Source organism: Oncorhynchus tshawytscha, linkage group LG30 (assembly GCF_018296145.1).
Source record: "Oncorhynchus tshawytscha isolate Ot180627B linkage group LG30, Otsh_v2.0, whole genome shotgun sequence".
Classification (NCBI taxonomy): Eukaryota; Metazoa; Chordata; class Actinopteri; order Salmoniformes; family Salmonidae; genus Oncorhynchus; species Oncorhynchus tshawytscha.
Genome location: NC_056458.1, coordinates 40,849,726 through 40,868,484, shown reverse-complemented (window position 1 = coordinate 40,868,484; position 18,759 = coordinate 40,849,726). Strand labels below are relative to the sequence as shown.

The 18,759-nt window shown below is 43.2% G+C and overlaps 1 protein-coding gene across 1 annotated transcript in view; it reads right to left on the bottom strand.

Moving 5' to 3' along the window:
* Positions 1 to 6,419: 6,419 nt before the first annotated feature.
* Positions 6,420 to 18,759, bottom strand: part of kctd16b (potassium channel tetramerization domain containing 16b) — a 34,172-nt gene continuing 21,832 nt past the window's right edge. The window contains exon 2 of the mRNA XM_042309149.1: positions 6,420 to 6,697. Coding sequence (XP_042165083.1) covers positions 6,420 to 6,697 — 278 coding nt within the window. The remainder of the gene's footprint in view (positions 6,698 to 18,759) is intronic.

Sequence of the window (18,759 nt, the reverse complement as noted above, 5' to 3'; positions counted from 1 at the left end):
GTAGTGTATAAGTTTAGTAGGAGACATGAATAGGAGGGCTGTAGTGTATAAGTTTAGTAGGAGACAGGAATAGGAGGGCTATAGTGTATAAGTTTAGTAAGAGACATGAATAGGAGGACTGTAGTGTATAAGTTTAGTAGGAGACAGGAATAGGAGGACTACAGTGTATAAGTTTAGTAAGAGACATGAATAGGAGGACTGTAGTGTATGAGTTTAGTAAGAGACATGAATAGGAGGGCTATAGTGTATAAGTTTAGTATGAGACAGGAATAGGAGGGCTATAGTGTATAAGTTTAGTAAGAGACATGAATAGGAGGGCTATAGTGTATGAGTTTAGTAGGAGACAGGAATAGGAGGCTGTAGTGTATAAGTTTAGTAGGAGACAGGAATAGGAGGGCTGTAGTGTATAAGTTTAGTAAGAGACATGAATAGGAGGACTGTAGTGTATGAGTTTAGTAAGAGACAGGAATAGGAGGACTGTAGTGTATAAGTTTAGTAGGAGACAGGAATAGGAGGGCTGTAGTGTATAAGTTTAGTAGGAGACAGGAATAGGAGGGCTGTAGTGTATAAGTTTAGTAGGAGACAGGAATAGGAGGGCTGTAGTGTATAAGTTTAGTAAGAGACATGAATAGGAGGGCTGTAGTGTATAAGTTTAGTAAGAGACATGAATAGGAGGACTGTAGTGTATGAGTTTAGTAAGAGACATTAATAGGAGGGCTGTAGTGTATGAGTTTAGTAAGAGACAGGAATAGGAGGGCTGTAGTGTATAAGTTTAGTAAGAGACATGAATAGGAGGGCTATAGTGTATAAGTTTAGTAAGAGAGATTAATAGGAGGGCTGTAGTGTATAAGTTTAGTAAGAGACAGGAATAGGAAGCTGTAGTGTATGAGTTTAGTAGGAGACAGGAATAGGAGGGCTGTAGTGTATAAGTTTAGTAAGAGACAGGAATAGGAAGCTGTAGTGTATAAGTTTAGTTGGAGACATGAATAGGAGGGCTGTAGTGTATAAGTTTAGTAGGAGACAGGAATAGGAGGGCTATAGTGTATAAGTTTAGTAGGAGACAGGAATAGGAGGGCTATAGTGTATAAGTTTAGTAGGAGACAGGAATAGGAGGGCTGTAGTGTATGAGTTTAGTAGGAGACATGAATAGGAGGGCTGTAGTGTATAAGTTTAGTAGGAGACAGGAATAGGAGGGCTGTAGTGTATAAGTTTAGTAGGAGACATGAATAGGAGGGCTGTAGTGTATAAGTTTAGTAGGAGACAGGAATAGGAGGGCTATAGTGTATAAGTTTAGTAAGAGACATGAATAGGAGGACTGTAGTGTATAAGTTTAGTAGGAGACAGGAATAGGAGGACTACAGTGTATAAGTTTAGTAAGAGACATGAATAGGAGGACTGTAGTGTATGAGTTTAGTAAGAGACATGAATAGGAGGGCTATAGTGTATAAGTTTAGTATGAGACAGGAATAGGAGGGCTATAGTGTATAAGTTTAGTAAGAGACATGAATAGGAGGGCTATAGTGTATGAGTTTAGTAGGAGACAGGAATAGGAGGCTGTAGTGTATAAGTTTAGTAGGAGACAGGAATAGGAGGGCTGTAGTGTATAAGTTTAGTAAGAGACATGAATAGGAGGACTGTAGTGTATGAGTTTAGTAAGAGACAGGAATAGGAGGACTGTAGTGTATAAGTTTAGTAGGAGACAGGAATAGGAGGGCTGTAGTGTATAAGTTTAGTAGGAGACAGGAATAGGAGGGCTGTAGTGTATAAGTTTAGTAAGAGACAGGAATAGGAGGGCTGTAGTGTATAAGTTTAGTAAGAGACATGAATAGGAGGGCTGTAGTGTATAAGTTTAGTAAGAGACATGAATAGGAGGACTGTAGTGTATGAGTTTAGTAAGAGACATTAATAGGAGGGCTGTAGTGTATGAGTTTAGTAAGAGACAGGAATAGGAGGGCTGTAGTGTATAAGTTTAGTAAGAGACATGAATAGGAGGGCTATAGTGTATAAGTTTAGTAAGAGACATTAATAGGAGGGCTGTAGTGTATGAGTTTAGTAAGAGACAGGAATAGGAGGGCTGTAGTGTATAAGTTTAGTAGGAGACAGGAATAGGAGGGCTGTAGTGTATAAATTTAGTAGGAGACATGAATAGGAGGGCTGTAGTGTATAAGTTTAGTAGGAGACAGGAATAGGAGGGCTATAGTGTATAAGTTTAGTAAGAGACATGAATAGGAGGACTGTAGTGTATAAGTTTAGTAGGAGACAGGAATAGGAGGACTATAGTGTATAAGTTTAGTAAGAGACATGAATAGGAGGACTGTAGTGTATGAGTTTAGTAAGAGACATGAATAGGAGGGCTATAGTGTATAAGTTTAGTAGGAGACAGGAATAGGAGGGCTATAGTGTATAAGTTTAGTAAGAGACATGAATAGGAGGGCTATAGTGTATGAGTTTAGTAGGAGACAGGAATAGGAGGGCTGTAGTGTATAAGTTTAGTAGGAGACAGGAATAGGAGGGCTGTAGTGTATAAGTTTAGTAAGAGACATGAATAGGAGGACTGTAGTGTATGAGTTTAGTAAGAGACAGGAATAGGAGGACTGTAGTGTATAAGTTTAGTAGGAGACAGGAATAGGAGGGCTGTAGTGTATAAGTTTAGTAGGAGACAGGAATAGGAGGACTGTAGTGTATGAGTTTAGTAAGAGACAGGAATAGGAGGACTGTAGTGTATAAGTTTAGTAGGAGACAGGAATAGGAGGGCTGTAGTGTATAAGTTTAGTAAGAGACATGAATAGGAGGGCTGTAGTGTATAAGTTTAGTAAGAGACATGAATAGGAGGACTGTAGTGTATGAGTTTAGTAAGAGACATTAATAGGAGGGCTGTAGTGTATAAGTTTAGTAAGAGACAGGAATAGGAAGCTGTAGTGTATGAGTTTAGTAGGAGACAGGAATAGGAGGGCTGTAGTGTATAAGTTTAGTAAGAGACAGGAATAGGAGAGCTGTAGTGTATGAGTTTAGTAAGAGACAGGAATAGGAGGGCTGTAGTGTATGAGTTTAGTAAGAGACAGGAATAGGACGGCTGTAGTGTATAAGTTTAGTAGGAGACAGGAATAGGAGGGCTATAGTGTATAAGTTTAGTAGGAGACATGAATAGGAGGGCTGTAGTGTATAAGTTTAGTAGGAGACAGGAATAGGAAGCTGTAGTGTATGAGTTTAGTAGGAGACAGGAATAGGAGGGCTGTAGTGTATGAGTTTAGTAGGAGACAGGAATAGGAGGGCTGTAGTGTATAAGTTTAGTAGGAGACATGAATAGGAGGGCTGTAGTGTATAAGTTTAGTAGGAGACAGGAATAGGAAGCTGTAGTGTATGAGTTTAGTAGGAGACAGGAATAGGAGGGCTGTAGTGTATGAGTTTAGTAGGAGACAGGAATAGGAGGGCTGTAGTGTATGAGTTTAGTAGGAGACATGAATAGGAGGGCTGTAGTGTATAAGTTTAGTAGGCGTAAACGTTTAAATGTGGTGGTCCTACAAGAGACACACAGTGATGGTGGTAATGAGGTAGTGTGGGGCACGGAGTGGGAGGGGGAATATTTCCAATGTAAGTGCAGGAGAAGCAGATTCTGTTCTCACCAGGCCTAGATCTTAAAGTAATATCTACCTCAGAGGTTGAGAAGGGGCAGGTGTTTTTTTCTGCATTTGTTTGTTCATTTCTATGCTCCCAGCAGGAGGGCTGACCGGGTGCAGCTTTTTAAAAAGCTTAAACAACCCTGCTGCAGTATGACAGGAATAACTGTATTGTAATGGGGGGGGGGGACTGTAACTGTAAGACAGATTACATACTAGATAGGAACTGAGAGGAAGCTCATCCACAGTCGGGGGTGGTCTTAACCAACATGTTGAAACAGCATGGACTAGTAGATATGTGGAGAGACAGAATCAGGGAGACAGGAGCTACACATGGGTGAAGGTGGTGGAGGGAAAGATTAGTGCAGCTAGACTAGACAGGATCTAAGGGGAGCTGTAACAGGGTTCTGGGCTCCTAGTGGTTTATCAGGATCTATGTCAGTAAGGGGAGCTATAACAGGGTTCTGGGCTCCCAGTGGTTTATCAGGATCTATGTCAGTAATGGGAGCTGTAACAGGGTTCTGGGCTCCTAGTGGTTTATCAGGATCTATGTCAGTATGGGGAGCTATAACAGGGTTCTGGGCTCCCAGTGGTTTATCAGGATCTATGTCAGTAAGGGGAGCTATAACAGGGTTCTGGGCTCCTAGTGGTTTATCAGGATCTATGTCAGTAATGGGAGCTGTAACAGGGTTCTGGGCTCCTAGTGGTTTATCAGGATCTATGTCAGTAATGGGAGCTATAACAGGGTTCTGGGCTCCTAGTGGTTTATCAGGATCTATGTCAGTAAGGGAGCTATAACAGGGTTCTGGGCTCCTAGTGGTTTATCAGGATCTATGTCAGTGAGGGAGCTATAACAGGATTCTGGGCTCCTAGTGGTTTATCAGGATCTATGTCAGTAAGGGGAGCTATAACAGGGTTCTGGGCTCCCAGTGGTTTATCAGGATCTATGTCAGTAAGGGGAGCTATAACAGGGTTCTGGGCTCCCAGTGGTTTATCAGGATCTATGTCAGTAATGGGAGCTGTAACAGGGTTCTGGGCTCCTAGTGGTTTATCAGGATCTATGTCAGTAAGGGGAGCTATAACAGGGTTCTGGGCTCCTAGTGGTTTATCAGGATCTATGTCAGTAAGGGGAGCTATAACAGGGTTCTGGGCTCCCAGATCTGCTCTAGTGGCTTTTCAGACCATCACATGGTAACGATTGAGTATAGCTTGTCAGGTGTACCTCGTCCAAGATTTTACTGTCACTTTAGTGCTAAATTATTGCATGATTCCCCTTTTTCTGATTGGCTTGGTGTCTTTTGGGAGAGTTGGAAAGGAAAGAAGGTTGAGTTTGAGTACCTAAGACAATGGTGGGAGGTGAGGAAAACACAAGTACTCTGCCCATGGAACAGCTAGGATAAGGTCTACTACTACAGAATTTGGAGCAGGATATTAGAGACATTGAGAATAGCCTTATTGGGCAACAGGACTTAGGGTCAGAGAGGGAGTTCAGGGCTAAGCGGACACAGATGGGGTATTATTTTACAGGATCAGGTGAAGGGTCATTAGAGAACGGATGCTACCCTGACGGACATGGATGCTCCTAAAGCCGGAGAAGAAGTTGGCGCACCTTCCACTTGATGTGACCTTCACGGTCGGATCCAGCGGAGATGAGGAGGACTATGGATTCCTACGCAAATGTTTCTGTGGTGTATTTCGGGTGTCCTTTGAGAACTCTGAACTACCAGTCAGCTACCAGCAGGCAGTGCTGTCACTACTGCCGTAGAAGGGGGACTTAGCTCTATTGAAGAACAGGAGGAAGGTATCGTGCTCTGCTTGGATTACAAAATACTGTCCAAGTGTTTGGCAAATCGGCTGAAAGGTTGTTTGGAACCAATAGTTCACAAGGACCAGGCATACTGTGTGCCTGGGTTGGACAATAATGGGCTAGTTGTTTCTTTTGAGAGATGTGATAGACATCACTGGGATGCATGAAGGTCCGATTATAGGGAGATGGGCCAGAGCAGGATGTCCTAGTCTTCCTGAGGGGCTACAGTGGGACAGAGCAGGACATCCTAGTCTTCCTGAGGGGCTACAGTGGGGCAGAGCAGGACCTCCTAGTCTTCCTGGGGGGCTACAGTGGGCCAGAGCAGGATCTCCTCGTCTTCCTGGGGGGCTACAGTGGGCCAGAGCAGGATCTCCTCGTCTTCCTGGGGGGCTAGAGTGGGCCAGAGCAGGATCTCCTAGTCTTCCTGGGGGGTTACAGTGGGCCAGAGTAGGGATGAAGTTCCTAGGGGTGTTGGTGGAAACTGGGAGGGGCTGGTGGAGAAGGTTGTGGCTAAGTTGTCTAAATAGCAGTGGTTGTTGCCACTGATATCTTTCAGGGGAAGGGTCCTGTTTGCCTGGACACTACAATTTTTTAGCACAGGCTGATGATGTTGGATCCCCCACAGTGTCTTGTCAAGCAACTTCAGAGGTTACTGGTGGATTTATTTTGGTTTGGCCAACACTGGACACGTGCAGCAGTGTTACACCTCCCTTTGCATGATGGGGGTCAAGGGATGGTAGACATTGGATCCAGAGTTACAATGTTCCATCTACAAGCTGCACAGAGACTTCTGTAACAGCAGGTGGTGTCTTGGAGAGACACTGCTTTGGCTGTTCTGAGGAGAGCAAGGGACCTTGTTCCTGTTGGATCTGGAGCAGGTCAATATGTCAGCCATTACTCCGTTGTACCGCGCCGTGCTTTGGGCGTGGGGAAAGACTATCTGTTCACAGAGATGTTTCACGGCCAGGAGCAAGGATAATGGAGGAGCAACTGTTTCACAATCCACTCATCCAGACCTCTGTCAGCTTGCGGGCCAGGCTTATGAGAGTGGGGTTTCCTAAGTTGGGTGACCTGCAAGAAGAGTCTGGGTGGAAATATGGCAGCGACATGGTGGAGGCTTCCTCCATAAAGTCAACCAGGCTGCTGCAGTAGGTGGTGGAGGGGTTCCGAGCTGCACTGCCAGACTCGTTCAGAGAGCTGCTGGGGACTAGGCAGAGACTGGACCATCTAACTACGAATGACACTGACCTACCTCCGTTCACCATTGCTGCCGCTGCAGGGGAATACCAGGAGGGTGAGGGAATGATGTTATCGTTTAAGACTCCGGAGCTGGAGTCCTTTTGCACAGCCAGCAAAAAAGCTCTGTATGCGGTGGCTGTGAAGGTTGCTCTGAGGGCAACAGGGTGGCCGGGGTTTTGGGGCCGGGCTCTTCTCTGAGAGGATGTTGGCGCTACCTGTATAATCCTCCCATAGAGGAGCTTATTGCTGATCTACAGTGGAGGATTATTCACGGAGCTATTGCTACAAACAGATAAGTGTCACACCTTGATCCATCAGTGGGGAGGAGGTGTCTTTTCTGTGGGGAGGAGTTTTTTTCTTATTCCAGGTTGGTAGGGATGTTTTCTGCCCTTGGGGGCTGTTGCACAGGCCTAGGTTTGGGATTGACTGTGGACCTATATGTAGCAAATAGGTGTAGTGGATTACATGGGGGGCAGGCAAAGTTTCAATATGGAAGAAGAGGAAACATGAGATGCTGGGTGTGGGACGTAGGGACCCCAGAGCTGTGTTGCTGGGGCTGGTGCGGTCTCAGCTACAAGTGGATTATGTATATGGGGCGCTGGTGAACCGTCTGGGGGATTTTGTGGAGATGTGGGGTATCAGGGGGGTTCTATGTGTGGTGGGAGGGGGAGGCTTGGTTTTAACTTTCAAGTTTGTTCAAATTTAATGAAGTTTGTGTTTTAATGATGTAACTATTTGTGCCAAGTGAAGGTATTTTTAAAATCAGATCTCTCTCTCTCTCACCAACAAGATCTCGCCAACGAGATCTCATGGTCTCATTTCAGTATTCAATGTTTGTCCAGGGAGGGTTAAAACAGGAAAAAAAAATATGATTAAATGTAGGCATTTATTCTGACGGGTTGTGGTAAGTAATAGGGTTTCGGATAGGATTAAAACAGAAAACCTTTAAATGAGTGCCTTGCACCGGGATTGAACCTGCGAATCTCGGAGCCGTAGCTCGCGGTTTAAGCACACTCGATAGCAAACTGCTTGCCTACTAGATGGTAATATTTGCTCATGTTGCCCCTAGTGGATGGTATCGAAGGCATCTCCCTACTAGATGGCAATAGGTGCTAACATTGCCCCTAGTGGACAATATCGAAGGCATATCCCTACTAGGGATGCCTTCGCATTACCATCTCCCTACTAGATGGTAATAGGTGCTAACATTGCTCCTAGTGAACAATATCGAAGGCATCTCTCTACAAGATGGTAATAGGTGCTAACATTGCCCCTAGTGAACAATATCGAAGGCATCTCCCTACTAGAGATGCCTTCGCATTACCATCTCCCTACTAGATGGTAAAGCGGACTGGAATATGTTCCAGTCAGCCTCAGAGAACAACATCAACCTATGCGCTGACTCAGTGAGTGCATTTATAAAGAAGTGCATTGGAGATGTTGTACCCAGAGGTGAGACCAAGTCATTGTTTTACAAGTCACAAGTAAGTCTCAAGTCTTAGCACTCAAGTCCCAAGTCAAGACAGGCAAGTCCGAGTCAAGTCTCTAGTCCTAAACTTTGAGCATCAAGTCCTAAACTAGTCATAATGTGCTCTTCACCAAATGTAATACCATTTCATATTTTTAACAAGAGTAATACTTAGTATATCACATTTATGCAAACCACGAATGCTTTAAAAAATATCTATATTTTTATTACTTTCCAAATAAAGGTTATATTTCCATGGGAATACATGGGTAGCCATGAGAAGACCCCCCCAAATAGTGATCGACTATCGGGACCGCAATGGGGCGCAATCGGGCGATGTAGGCTTGTACACAATCACACACACGCTCTGTGTGTGTGGTTACAGTAGACTAACATATGTCAATGGTTTTAGGAACAGCAGTAACATCAGGCAGGATTTAGGCTACCAACTGCCTAGCCAGTTTTAGCTCAATCTTGGGTGCAATGATTCCCACACTGACTGACTGACACGTTCCCACACTGACTGACTGTGTGGAGGCTCATTGATTTAACATTACGTTAGCCTACATGCAACACTAGCCAAGTTATAAATTACATAGCTGCCGGCTATATTAGCCATGACTTACAGTTCTTTGTGCAGCTTCAAATGTCGAACAAAGTTGGAAATTGCTGCACTTCGGTCTGTAATTTTCTTCCTGCTTGTTTTGTAAGTTGCAATCCGCTTTTGTTGATACAGCGTCGTCTTGATATCCGAAAATAATCATTTTGGGTATCATCTTTCCAAGGGCTCCATCTGAATTCACCCGCAGACGTTCCTCTGCACTGCCACGTGCAACTTTTTCTCAGCTGGCACAATATGATTGGCTGCTGTCCGATTCAAACTGTAAGCTGTTAAATGAAGAGTTGATGCGCTGCACATTTTTTTAATAGCATCATTTTTAATATTTGGGCTTCGGGAGGGTATCAAGTCTGGTCGAGTCAAAAGGCTAAATTCCAAGTTAAGTCATGAGTCATTGGTGTTAAAGTCAAAGTCGAGTTGCAAGTCATCATATTTCTGACTCGAGTCCTGGTCATTTGACTCGAGTCCACACCTCTGGTTGTACCCACTGTGACAATTAAAATCTACCCTAACCAGAAACCGTAGATGGATGGCGGCATTCGCACAAAACTGAAAGCGCGATACACCGCATTTAACCATGGAAAGAGGTCTGGGAATATGTCTGAATATAAACAGTCTAGCTATTCCCCCCGCAAGGCAATCAAACAAGCAAAATGCAGGTACAGGGACAAGGTGGAGTCGCAATTAAACAGCTCAGACACAAGACGTATGTGGCAGGGTCTACAGAAAATCACAGACTACAAAAAGAAATCCAGCCATGTCACGGACACCGACGTCACGCTTCCAGACAAACCAAACACTTTCTTTGCCTGCTTTGAGGATAATACAGTGCCACAGTCGCAGCCCACTAAGAAGGACAGCGCCCCCCCGCCCCCTTCTCTGGGGATAAAAGATTTCAATGTGTTAACCCTCGCAAGACTGCTGGCCCAGACGGCATCCCTAGCCGCATCCTCAGAGCATGTGCAGACCAGCTGACTGGTGTGTTTACAGACATATTCAATCGCTCCCTATCCCAGTCTGTTGTCCCCACATGCTTCAAGATGGCTACCATTGTTCCTGTACCCAAGAAGGCAAAGATAACTGAACTAAATGACCACCGCCCGTAACACTCACTTCTGTCATCATGAAGTGCTTTGATAGACTAGTCAAGGATCATATCACCTCCACCTTACCGGCCACCCTAGACACACTTCAGTTTGCTTACTGCCCCAACAGGTCCACAAACGACGCAATCGCCATCACACTGCCCTATCCCATCTGGACAAAAGGAATACCTATACCTAAGAATGCTGTTCATTGACTACAGCTCAGCATTCAACACCATAGTACCCTCCAAGCTCATCATCAAGCTGGAGGGCCTGGGTCTCAACCCCACCCTGTGCAATTGGGTCCTGGACTTTCTGATGGGCCGCCCCCAGGTGGTGAAGGTGGGAAAACAACATCTACACTTCGATGACCCTCAACACTGGGGCCGCACAAGGGTGCGGTTCAGTCCCCCAAGGGTTCAGTTCCCTCCTGTACTCCCTGTTCAATCACGACTGCGTGGCCATGCACGACTCCAACTCAATCATCAAGTTTGCAAACAACACAACAGTAGTGGGCTTGATTACCAAAAACGACGAGACAGCCTACAGGGAGGAGGTGAGGGCACTCGGAGTGTGGTGTCAGGAAACCTCACTCAACATCAACAGAACAAAGGAGATGATTGTGGATTTCAGGAAACAGCAGAGGGTTCACCCTCCTATCCACATCGTGACAAACTCAGGAGGCTGAAGAAATTTGACTTGTCACCCAAAACCCTGACAAACTTTTACAGATACACAATCGATCACTAGTCACTTTATACAATGCACTCTAAATAATGCCACATTAATAATGTTTCCATATCTTCCATTACTTATTTCACATGTATATACTGCATTTTATACCATCTATTGCACCTTCGCCATCACTCATCCATACTTGTATGTACATATTCATATTCACCCCTTCATATTTGTGTGTATTAGGTTGTTGTTGGGGAATTGTTAGATTACTTGTTAGATATTACTGTTAGATATTATTGTTAGATATTACTGCACTGTCAGAAGCACAAGCATTTCGCTACACTCGCATTAACATCTGCTAACCATGTGTATGTGACAAATACAATTTTAAATTATTTGATTTAGGTGCTCATGTTGCCCCTAGTGGACAGTATCGAAGGCATCTCCCTACTAGATGGTAATAGGTGCTCATGTTGCCCCTAGTGGACAGTCTTGAAGGCATCTCCTGATGTCCTGAGGACCTGGACAAATGTCTAAAACTGCTGTGGATCTGGTGTGACCTGGCTGCTCTCACACACACACACACACAAGAATGAGCCACACTGTGCAGCATGCACTCATACACACAAACACACACACACAAACACACACACACACACACACACACAAACACACTGATTTATATCATCAGTCCGCTGGATCAAACCCCCCAGCTCAGTCTGAAGGACACATTGGAAGGCCAGTACACACATAAAGAGCAAATTAGTCAACTTTATAACAGTGGAGGCTGGTGGGAGGACCTATAGGAGGACGGGACTCATTGTAATGGCTCTAATGGAGTAAATAGAATGGAGTCGATCATGTGGTTTCCATGTGTTTGATGTGTTTGATACCGTTACATTTATTTCATTCCAGCCATTACAATGCTCATCCTCCTATAGCTCATCCCACCAGCCTCCTCTGCTTTAGAAGTTGTCTGTCATAGTACTATGAAATAACATGGGAGTCATTTTACCTTTCATACCCTTTTTACACATTCACCTATTCATTTTTTTTGGTAGTCAAAGATGTTTTTTTTCCTTTTCACTGCTGTTGCTGAAGGTTTCGCTGCGTTGTTTTGGATATTCTGGTGACCTGATTCCGCGTGTGACCTTGTTCTGTAAATGAGAATCTTCGTCCCTAACCATAGAACATGGAATAAAAATTAGCTTGAAAATAGGAAAGGAACGCTGCTGCAGACCTCAGACTCCATGCAGTCAGCTGTCTGAGGACAGGGACGTGGGCTATGACAAAAAAGGAAAATAGACGATCACAGGAACACTCTAAAGTACTTTGTGCCTCTGAAGGAGAGAGGGATGAAATGGATGTGAGCACTCTTGTCTCCTGGAGGGCATGATGAAAGCACATTCCTCCCTGGCTGTTTATTTAGTTAGACTTTGGTTTGGGGTCGGATTGTGTGGGTGGCTTGGGAAGATGTTAAAATGCTTCAGTGCATTCTTTCCATTTGTCTACTTTTCTCAATGCCGCTATGCTTCCTCCATCCTCAAGAATACCCCAGCTATGCTGCAGTGCCACTCCTGCCTCCATCCTCAAGAATACCCCAGCTATGCTGCAGTGCCACTCCTGCCTCCATCCTCAAGAATACCCCAGCTATGCTGCAGTCCCACTGTTGCCTCCATTCTCAAGAATACCCCAGCTATGCTGCAGTCCCACTGTTGCCTCCATCCTCAAGAATACCCCAGCTATGCTGCAGTGCCACTCCTGCCTCCATCCTCAAGAATACTCCTGCCTCCATCCCAGCTATGCTGCAGTGCCACTCCTGCCTCCATCCTCAAGAATACCCCAGCTATGCTGCAGTCCCACTGTTGCCTCCATCCTCAAGAATACCCCAGCTATGCTGCAGTGCCACTCCTGCCTCCATCCTCAAGAATACCCCAGCTATGCTGCAGTGCCACTCCTGCCTCCATCCTCAAGAATACCCCAGCTATGCTGCAGTGCCACTCCTGCCTCCAAGATTAGGGTTAGGTTTCAAATCAGATTTGATGACTTTGTGGCTGTGCCAGTTAGTGACCATTCTGCAGAGCTGCCTCTAGAACAAGATTCATGACGAAAAAAAATGTTCAGTAATGCTGTCGGTTCCTGAATTAACTTGAATTCACTTATCAAGATGGCTTGTTAGACCAAGGTAGTTTACAGTAGTAGTCCCCTGTTGAAAATGATAACACATTTTAGAAAATGCATGTACAGTAGTATTGTTATTATTATGATGAACTTTATGCATGTTGTACTTGCGTGCCCTAACTACAGCACTGCTAAAAGCACTGTACTATGTTCACTCATTACATTATGTAACATTTCCTCAAACTCCTTCCTTTCAATTGCACAATATATATTTATTTGTTTATTAGTAGATGAACTATTAATTTAAGATTAATGAATAGGAATAAAATGAATGCTTCAAGTTGACTGATGTACTTGGCTTATCAAAGAAGCAATTTTCCAGTTCTCTTTAATGTAACAAATCAGAATGATGATAACAATCTTTTCCCCAGACAAATTGATTGTGTCTACGATCATTGTAATCAGTCTCTCATACGGCTTTCTGCTGGTTCTCTTTAAATCTGAATTTATGGCTTGGATAGTCTGTCAGATTTGACTGCCAGGCAGGTGTGGAGAGCTAAGGAGGCTGTGTCTCTTTAATGTGCATTGGGTTGGCAGGATGAGAGCCTGGCTTTGACATCAAAGAAGAGATGAGCACATCCTTATCCAAGCTGTGTGCTTCAGAGGAACTTCCCAGCTGCCTATCGTGTAACTCCTTGTCTCCATCCACTGTTAACACCTTCCCATGTCAGACTGGACCACTGACCAACATGCCTCTAGACTTAAGCCTTTTTATTTTAACAAGCCCAATGTTGCAGCCACAGAAGAGAAGTGTGTCCACTGCCACAGCTCTGAAGTGAGACGTGGACATCCTCTGTGGTTCTGTCTGTGTGAAGTGTGTTCTCATATTTATGGTGGCAGTTGCTGGAGCAGCCCCATTCAGTCACTAGAGAGGCTGTCTCCATCATTCCTCTGACCTCCTGCAGTTAATGAGGCACAGGACCCCTGTACCGCACCCTCCCTCTCTCTCTTCCCAACCACCTCCCCCTCCAGCCCCTCTACCTCACCCCATCCCAACCGCTCCTCACCCTCCTCCCTCTCCTCACGTATTCATGACTCCCTGCCAAGGACGATTACTTATTCAGAAGAAACTCTATAAATCATGTCATACAGGGTGTGACAGCTGTTGAAATATGGCCTTGCTGGAATTTTCGGTCATACTGACAATTAAGTCTAGTATTGATTTCATTTTAGCACCTCTGACAAACTTAAATGCTGATGCGAAAGCTGCAAATCCAATATTCGAGCTAAACCTAGAACAGTTTACTCACAACCACATTGGTATATTGACGTGTGGAAATGGCTAAATTTTTACTGCTTTAAACAGATTATTAGAGTAGATGACAGTAAAAGACAACTATAGTTATTAGAAGCTAAAACCTTGTGGCGAACTTTAACACCTGGACATTGAGCTGAGGGTGGATAGTAGAGCATCATAGGAGATGGTTGATGACCCCAGCATGCTCCTATCTGATGGGTGTTGCACACACATCTGGGGATTTCTCCCTCTACATCTCTACGTTAACACTACATCTCTACACTAACACTACATCTCTACACTAACACTACATCTCTACACTAACACTACATCTCTACACTAACACTACATCTCTACACTAACACTACATATCTACACTAACACTACATCTCTACACTAACGCTATATCTCTACACTAACACTACATCTCTACACTAACACTACATCTCTACACTAACACTACATCTCTACACTAACACTACATCTCTACACTAAATCTCTACACTAACACTACATCTCTACACTAACACTACATCTCTACACTAACACTACATCTCTACACTAACACTACATCTCTACACTAACGCTGCATCTCTACACTAACGCTATATCTCTACACTAACACTACATCTCTACACTAACACTACATCTCTACACTAACACTACATCTCTACACTAACACTACATCTCTACACTAACACTATATCTCTAAGTTAACACTACATCTCTACACTAACACTACATCTCTACACTAACACTACATCTCTACACTAACACTACATCTCTACACTAACACTATATCTCTACACTAACACTACATCTCTACAGTAACACTACATCTCTACACTAACACTACATCTCTACACTAACACTACATCTCTACACTAACACTACATCTCTACACTAACACTACATCTCTACACTAACACTACATCTCTACACTAACACTACATCTCTACACTAACACTACATCTCTACACTAACACTACATCTCTACACTAACACTACATCTCTACACTAACAATCTCTACACTAACACTATATCTCTACACTAACACTACATCTCTACACTAACGCTGCATCTCTACACTAACACTATATCTCCACACTAACACTACATTTCTACACTAACGCTACATCTCTACACTAACACTACATTTCTACACTAACACTACATCTCTACACTAACACTATATCTCCACACTAACACTACATTTCTACACTAACGCTACATCTCTACACTACATCTCTACACTAACACTACATCTCTACACTAACGCTATATCTCTACACTAAATCTCTACACTAACACTACATCTCTACACTAACACTATATCTCTACACTAACACTACATCTCTACACTAACGCTGCATCTCTACACTAATGCTATATCTCACACTAACACTACATTTCTACACTAACGCTACATCTCTACAGTAACACTACATCTCTACACTAACACTACATCTCTACACTAACACTACATCTCTACACTAACACTACATCTCTACACTAACACTACATCTCTACACTAACACTACATCTCTACACTAACACTACATCTCTACACTAACACTACATCTCTACACTAACACTACATCTCTACACTAACACTACATCTCTACACTAACACTACATCTCTACACTAACACTATATCTCTACACTAACACTACATCTCTACACTAACGCTGCATCTCTACACTAACACTATATCTCTACACTAACACTACATCTCTACACTAACACTACATCTCTACACTAACACTACATCTCTACACTAACACTACATCTCTACACTAACACTATATCTCTAAGTTAACACTACATCTCTACACTAACACTACATCTCTACACTAACACTACATCTCTACACTAACACTACATCTCTACACTAACACTACATCTCTACACTAACACTACATCTCTACACTAACACTACATCTCTACACTAACACTATATCTCTAAGTTAACACTACATCTCTACACTAACACTACATCTCTACACTAACGCACATCTCTACACTAACACTACATCTCTACACTAACACTACATTTCTACACTAACGCTACATCTCTACACTAACACTACATTTCTACACTAACACTACATCTCTACACTAACGCTGCATCTCTACACTAACACTACATCTCTACACTAACACTATATCTCCACACTAACACTACATTTCTACACTAACGCTACATCTCTACACTAACACTACATTTCTACACTAACACTACATCTCTACACTAACACTATATCTCCACACTAACACTACATTTCTACACTAACGCTACATCTCTACACTACATCTCTACACTAACACTACATCTCTACACTAACGCTATATCTCTACACTAAATCTCTACACTAACACTACATCTCTACACTAACACTATATCTCTACACTAACACTACATCTCTACACTAACGCTGCATCTCTACACTAACACTACATCTCTACACTAAATCTCTACACTAACACTACATCTCTACACTAACACTACATCTCTACACTAACACTACATCTCTACACTAAATCTCTACACTAACACTACATCTCTACACTAACGCTACATCTCTACACTAACACTACATCTCTACACTAACACTACATCTCTACACTAACACTACATCTCTACACTAACGCACATCTCTACACTGCAACAGCAGCAGGAATCTGACAGGTAGCACATCTCTACACTAACGCACATCTCTACACTAACACTACATCTCTACACTAACGCACATCTCTACACTAACACTACATCTCTACACTAACACTACATCTCTACACTAACACTACATCTCTACACTAACACCAGCACCGCCACTGCAGCACCAGCAGCAGGAAAATTAATAGGTAGCTGATAAGTTACAGCCACTCCTCGCCTGTCTAATAAGTTACAGCTACTCCTCACCTGTCTAATAAGTTACAGCCACTCCTCGCCTGTCTAATAAGTTACAGCTACTCCTCGCCTGTCTAATAAGTTACAGCCACTCCTCGCCTGTCTAATAAGTTACAGCCACTCCTCGCCTGTCTAATAAGTTACAGCTACTCCTCGCCTGTCTAATAAGTTACAGCCACTCCTCGCCTGTCTAATAAGTTACAGCCACTCCTGCCTGTCTAGTAAGTTACAGCCACTCCTCGCCTGTCTAATAAGTTACAGCTACTCCTCGCCTGTCTAATAAGTTACAGCCACTCATCGCCTGTCTAATAAGTTACAGCTAATCCTCGCCTGTCTAATAAGTTACAGCCACTCCTCGCCTGTCTAATAAGTTACAGCCACTCCTCGCCTGTCTAATAAGTTACAGCCACTCCTCGCCTGTCTAATAAGTTACAGCCACTCCTCGCCTGTCTAATAAGTTACAGCCACTCCTCGCCTGTCTGCACAGCGGGATACAGATGGAGAAACAGAAGGGAAGAGAGAGACGATGGCAGTTTCTGAGAAAAAACAAAAAATAGAGAAATATGGAGAGAGCAGCCAATTGGTGGTGCCAAACGACGGCACGGCCATAATGTATAATTACCTCCATTACCATCATTACTCTTGTATTGAAATGTACCCACTTTCCCTCTCCGTCTACAAATGCCCCAAAATAGCTTTGAATTTTAAATTATACATTGTGATGGAAATAGATGAACCCCCACCCTCACGCTTCTCGTCTTCTCTCACAGATTTTTCCCAGAGCACATGCTCTCGTTAGTCGTGCCCCTCTATCTTTCTGAGCACTGAGTCAGCTGATGAGACGGGGGCCATCTTGACAGCCCCATATTAACTCCAATAAGAGTGGGCCATTCCTGTTTTTGTTTATGTTCTTTCCCTCCGCCTCCGCAATTACCGCAGAGTGCCTTTCAAAGCACTCATTAGGAATGCAAATAGCGTTTTCTTCACATCGACAGAGACAAGCCCTACAGCATAGTTGGTCATTTTTTATTCGCATCGGTCTAAGAACCCCTGATAGTGAATACTATATACAGGACGGTCTTAACATGCCACTGTAAAATATGGCTCATTTACACATAGGATTTGCCTGAAAAGCAATGCAATGATACGATTACTGGTTGTCCCGGGTTGAGAAGGAGGCAGTGGTGAATACACACAGCTGTTTTATACTGAACAAAAATAGAAAAGCAACATGCAACAATTTCAAAGATTTTACTGAGTTACAGTTCCTATGAGGAAATCAGACAATTGAAATAAAGGTCCCGATTTAAATGACATTCAGCATAATGCCTTCAAAAGAACTATACAAATGTGTTACAAAGCATCTATAACTGTATGTCATGCTTTATAAAGGGTTTATAAATGTGGCATAACTGTGTGACAAAATCACCAATATCAAATGTGACATAACCCACTATGTCGAATATGATATAAACATGTGTTCTATAAATGGTGACATGCGGTGCTGAAGGATGACACACGCTCTAAAGTAAAGTCATGTTAGTCACATTACACCTAATCTCCTTCCCAGACACATCTGCCCAGATGCACGAAAGGTTTCGTGGACCAACGCATCAAACTTGACCTTCATTAGTTAGTTAGGGTTAGGTTAAAAATAACATTTTAAGAAGATATATTTTGGAAATGGGCGGGTTATAGCCATAATTATGACTGTGGCTGTCCTTCATAAATCAGCAGAACATTAATAACCTATTTATTGAGACACCTTTGTACATAACACATAACACATAACACATGCATATAAATGCCTTATGTCGCACAATGCTGTATTTACTTTAAAGTTAGACCCCTTTGGTCATTTATAACACATACATACAAGCCTTATATCGTATGATGCTGTACTTACTAGAAA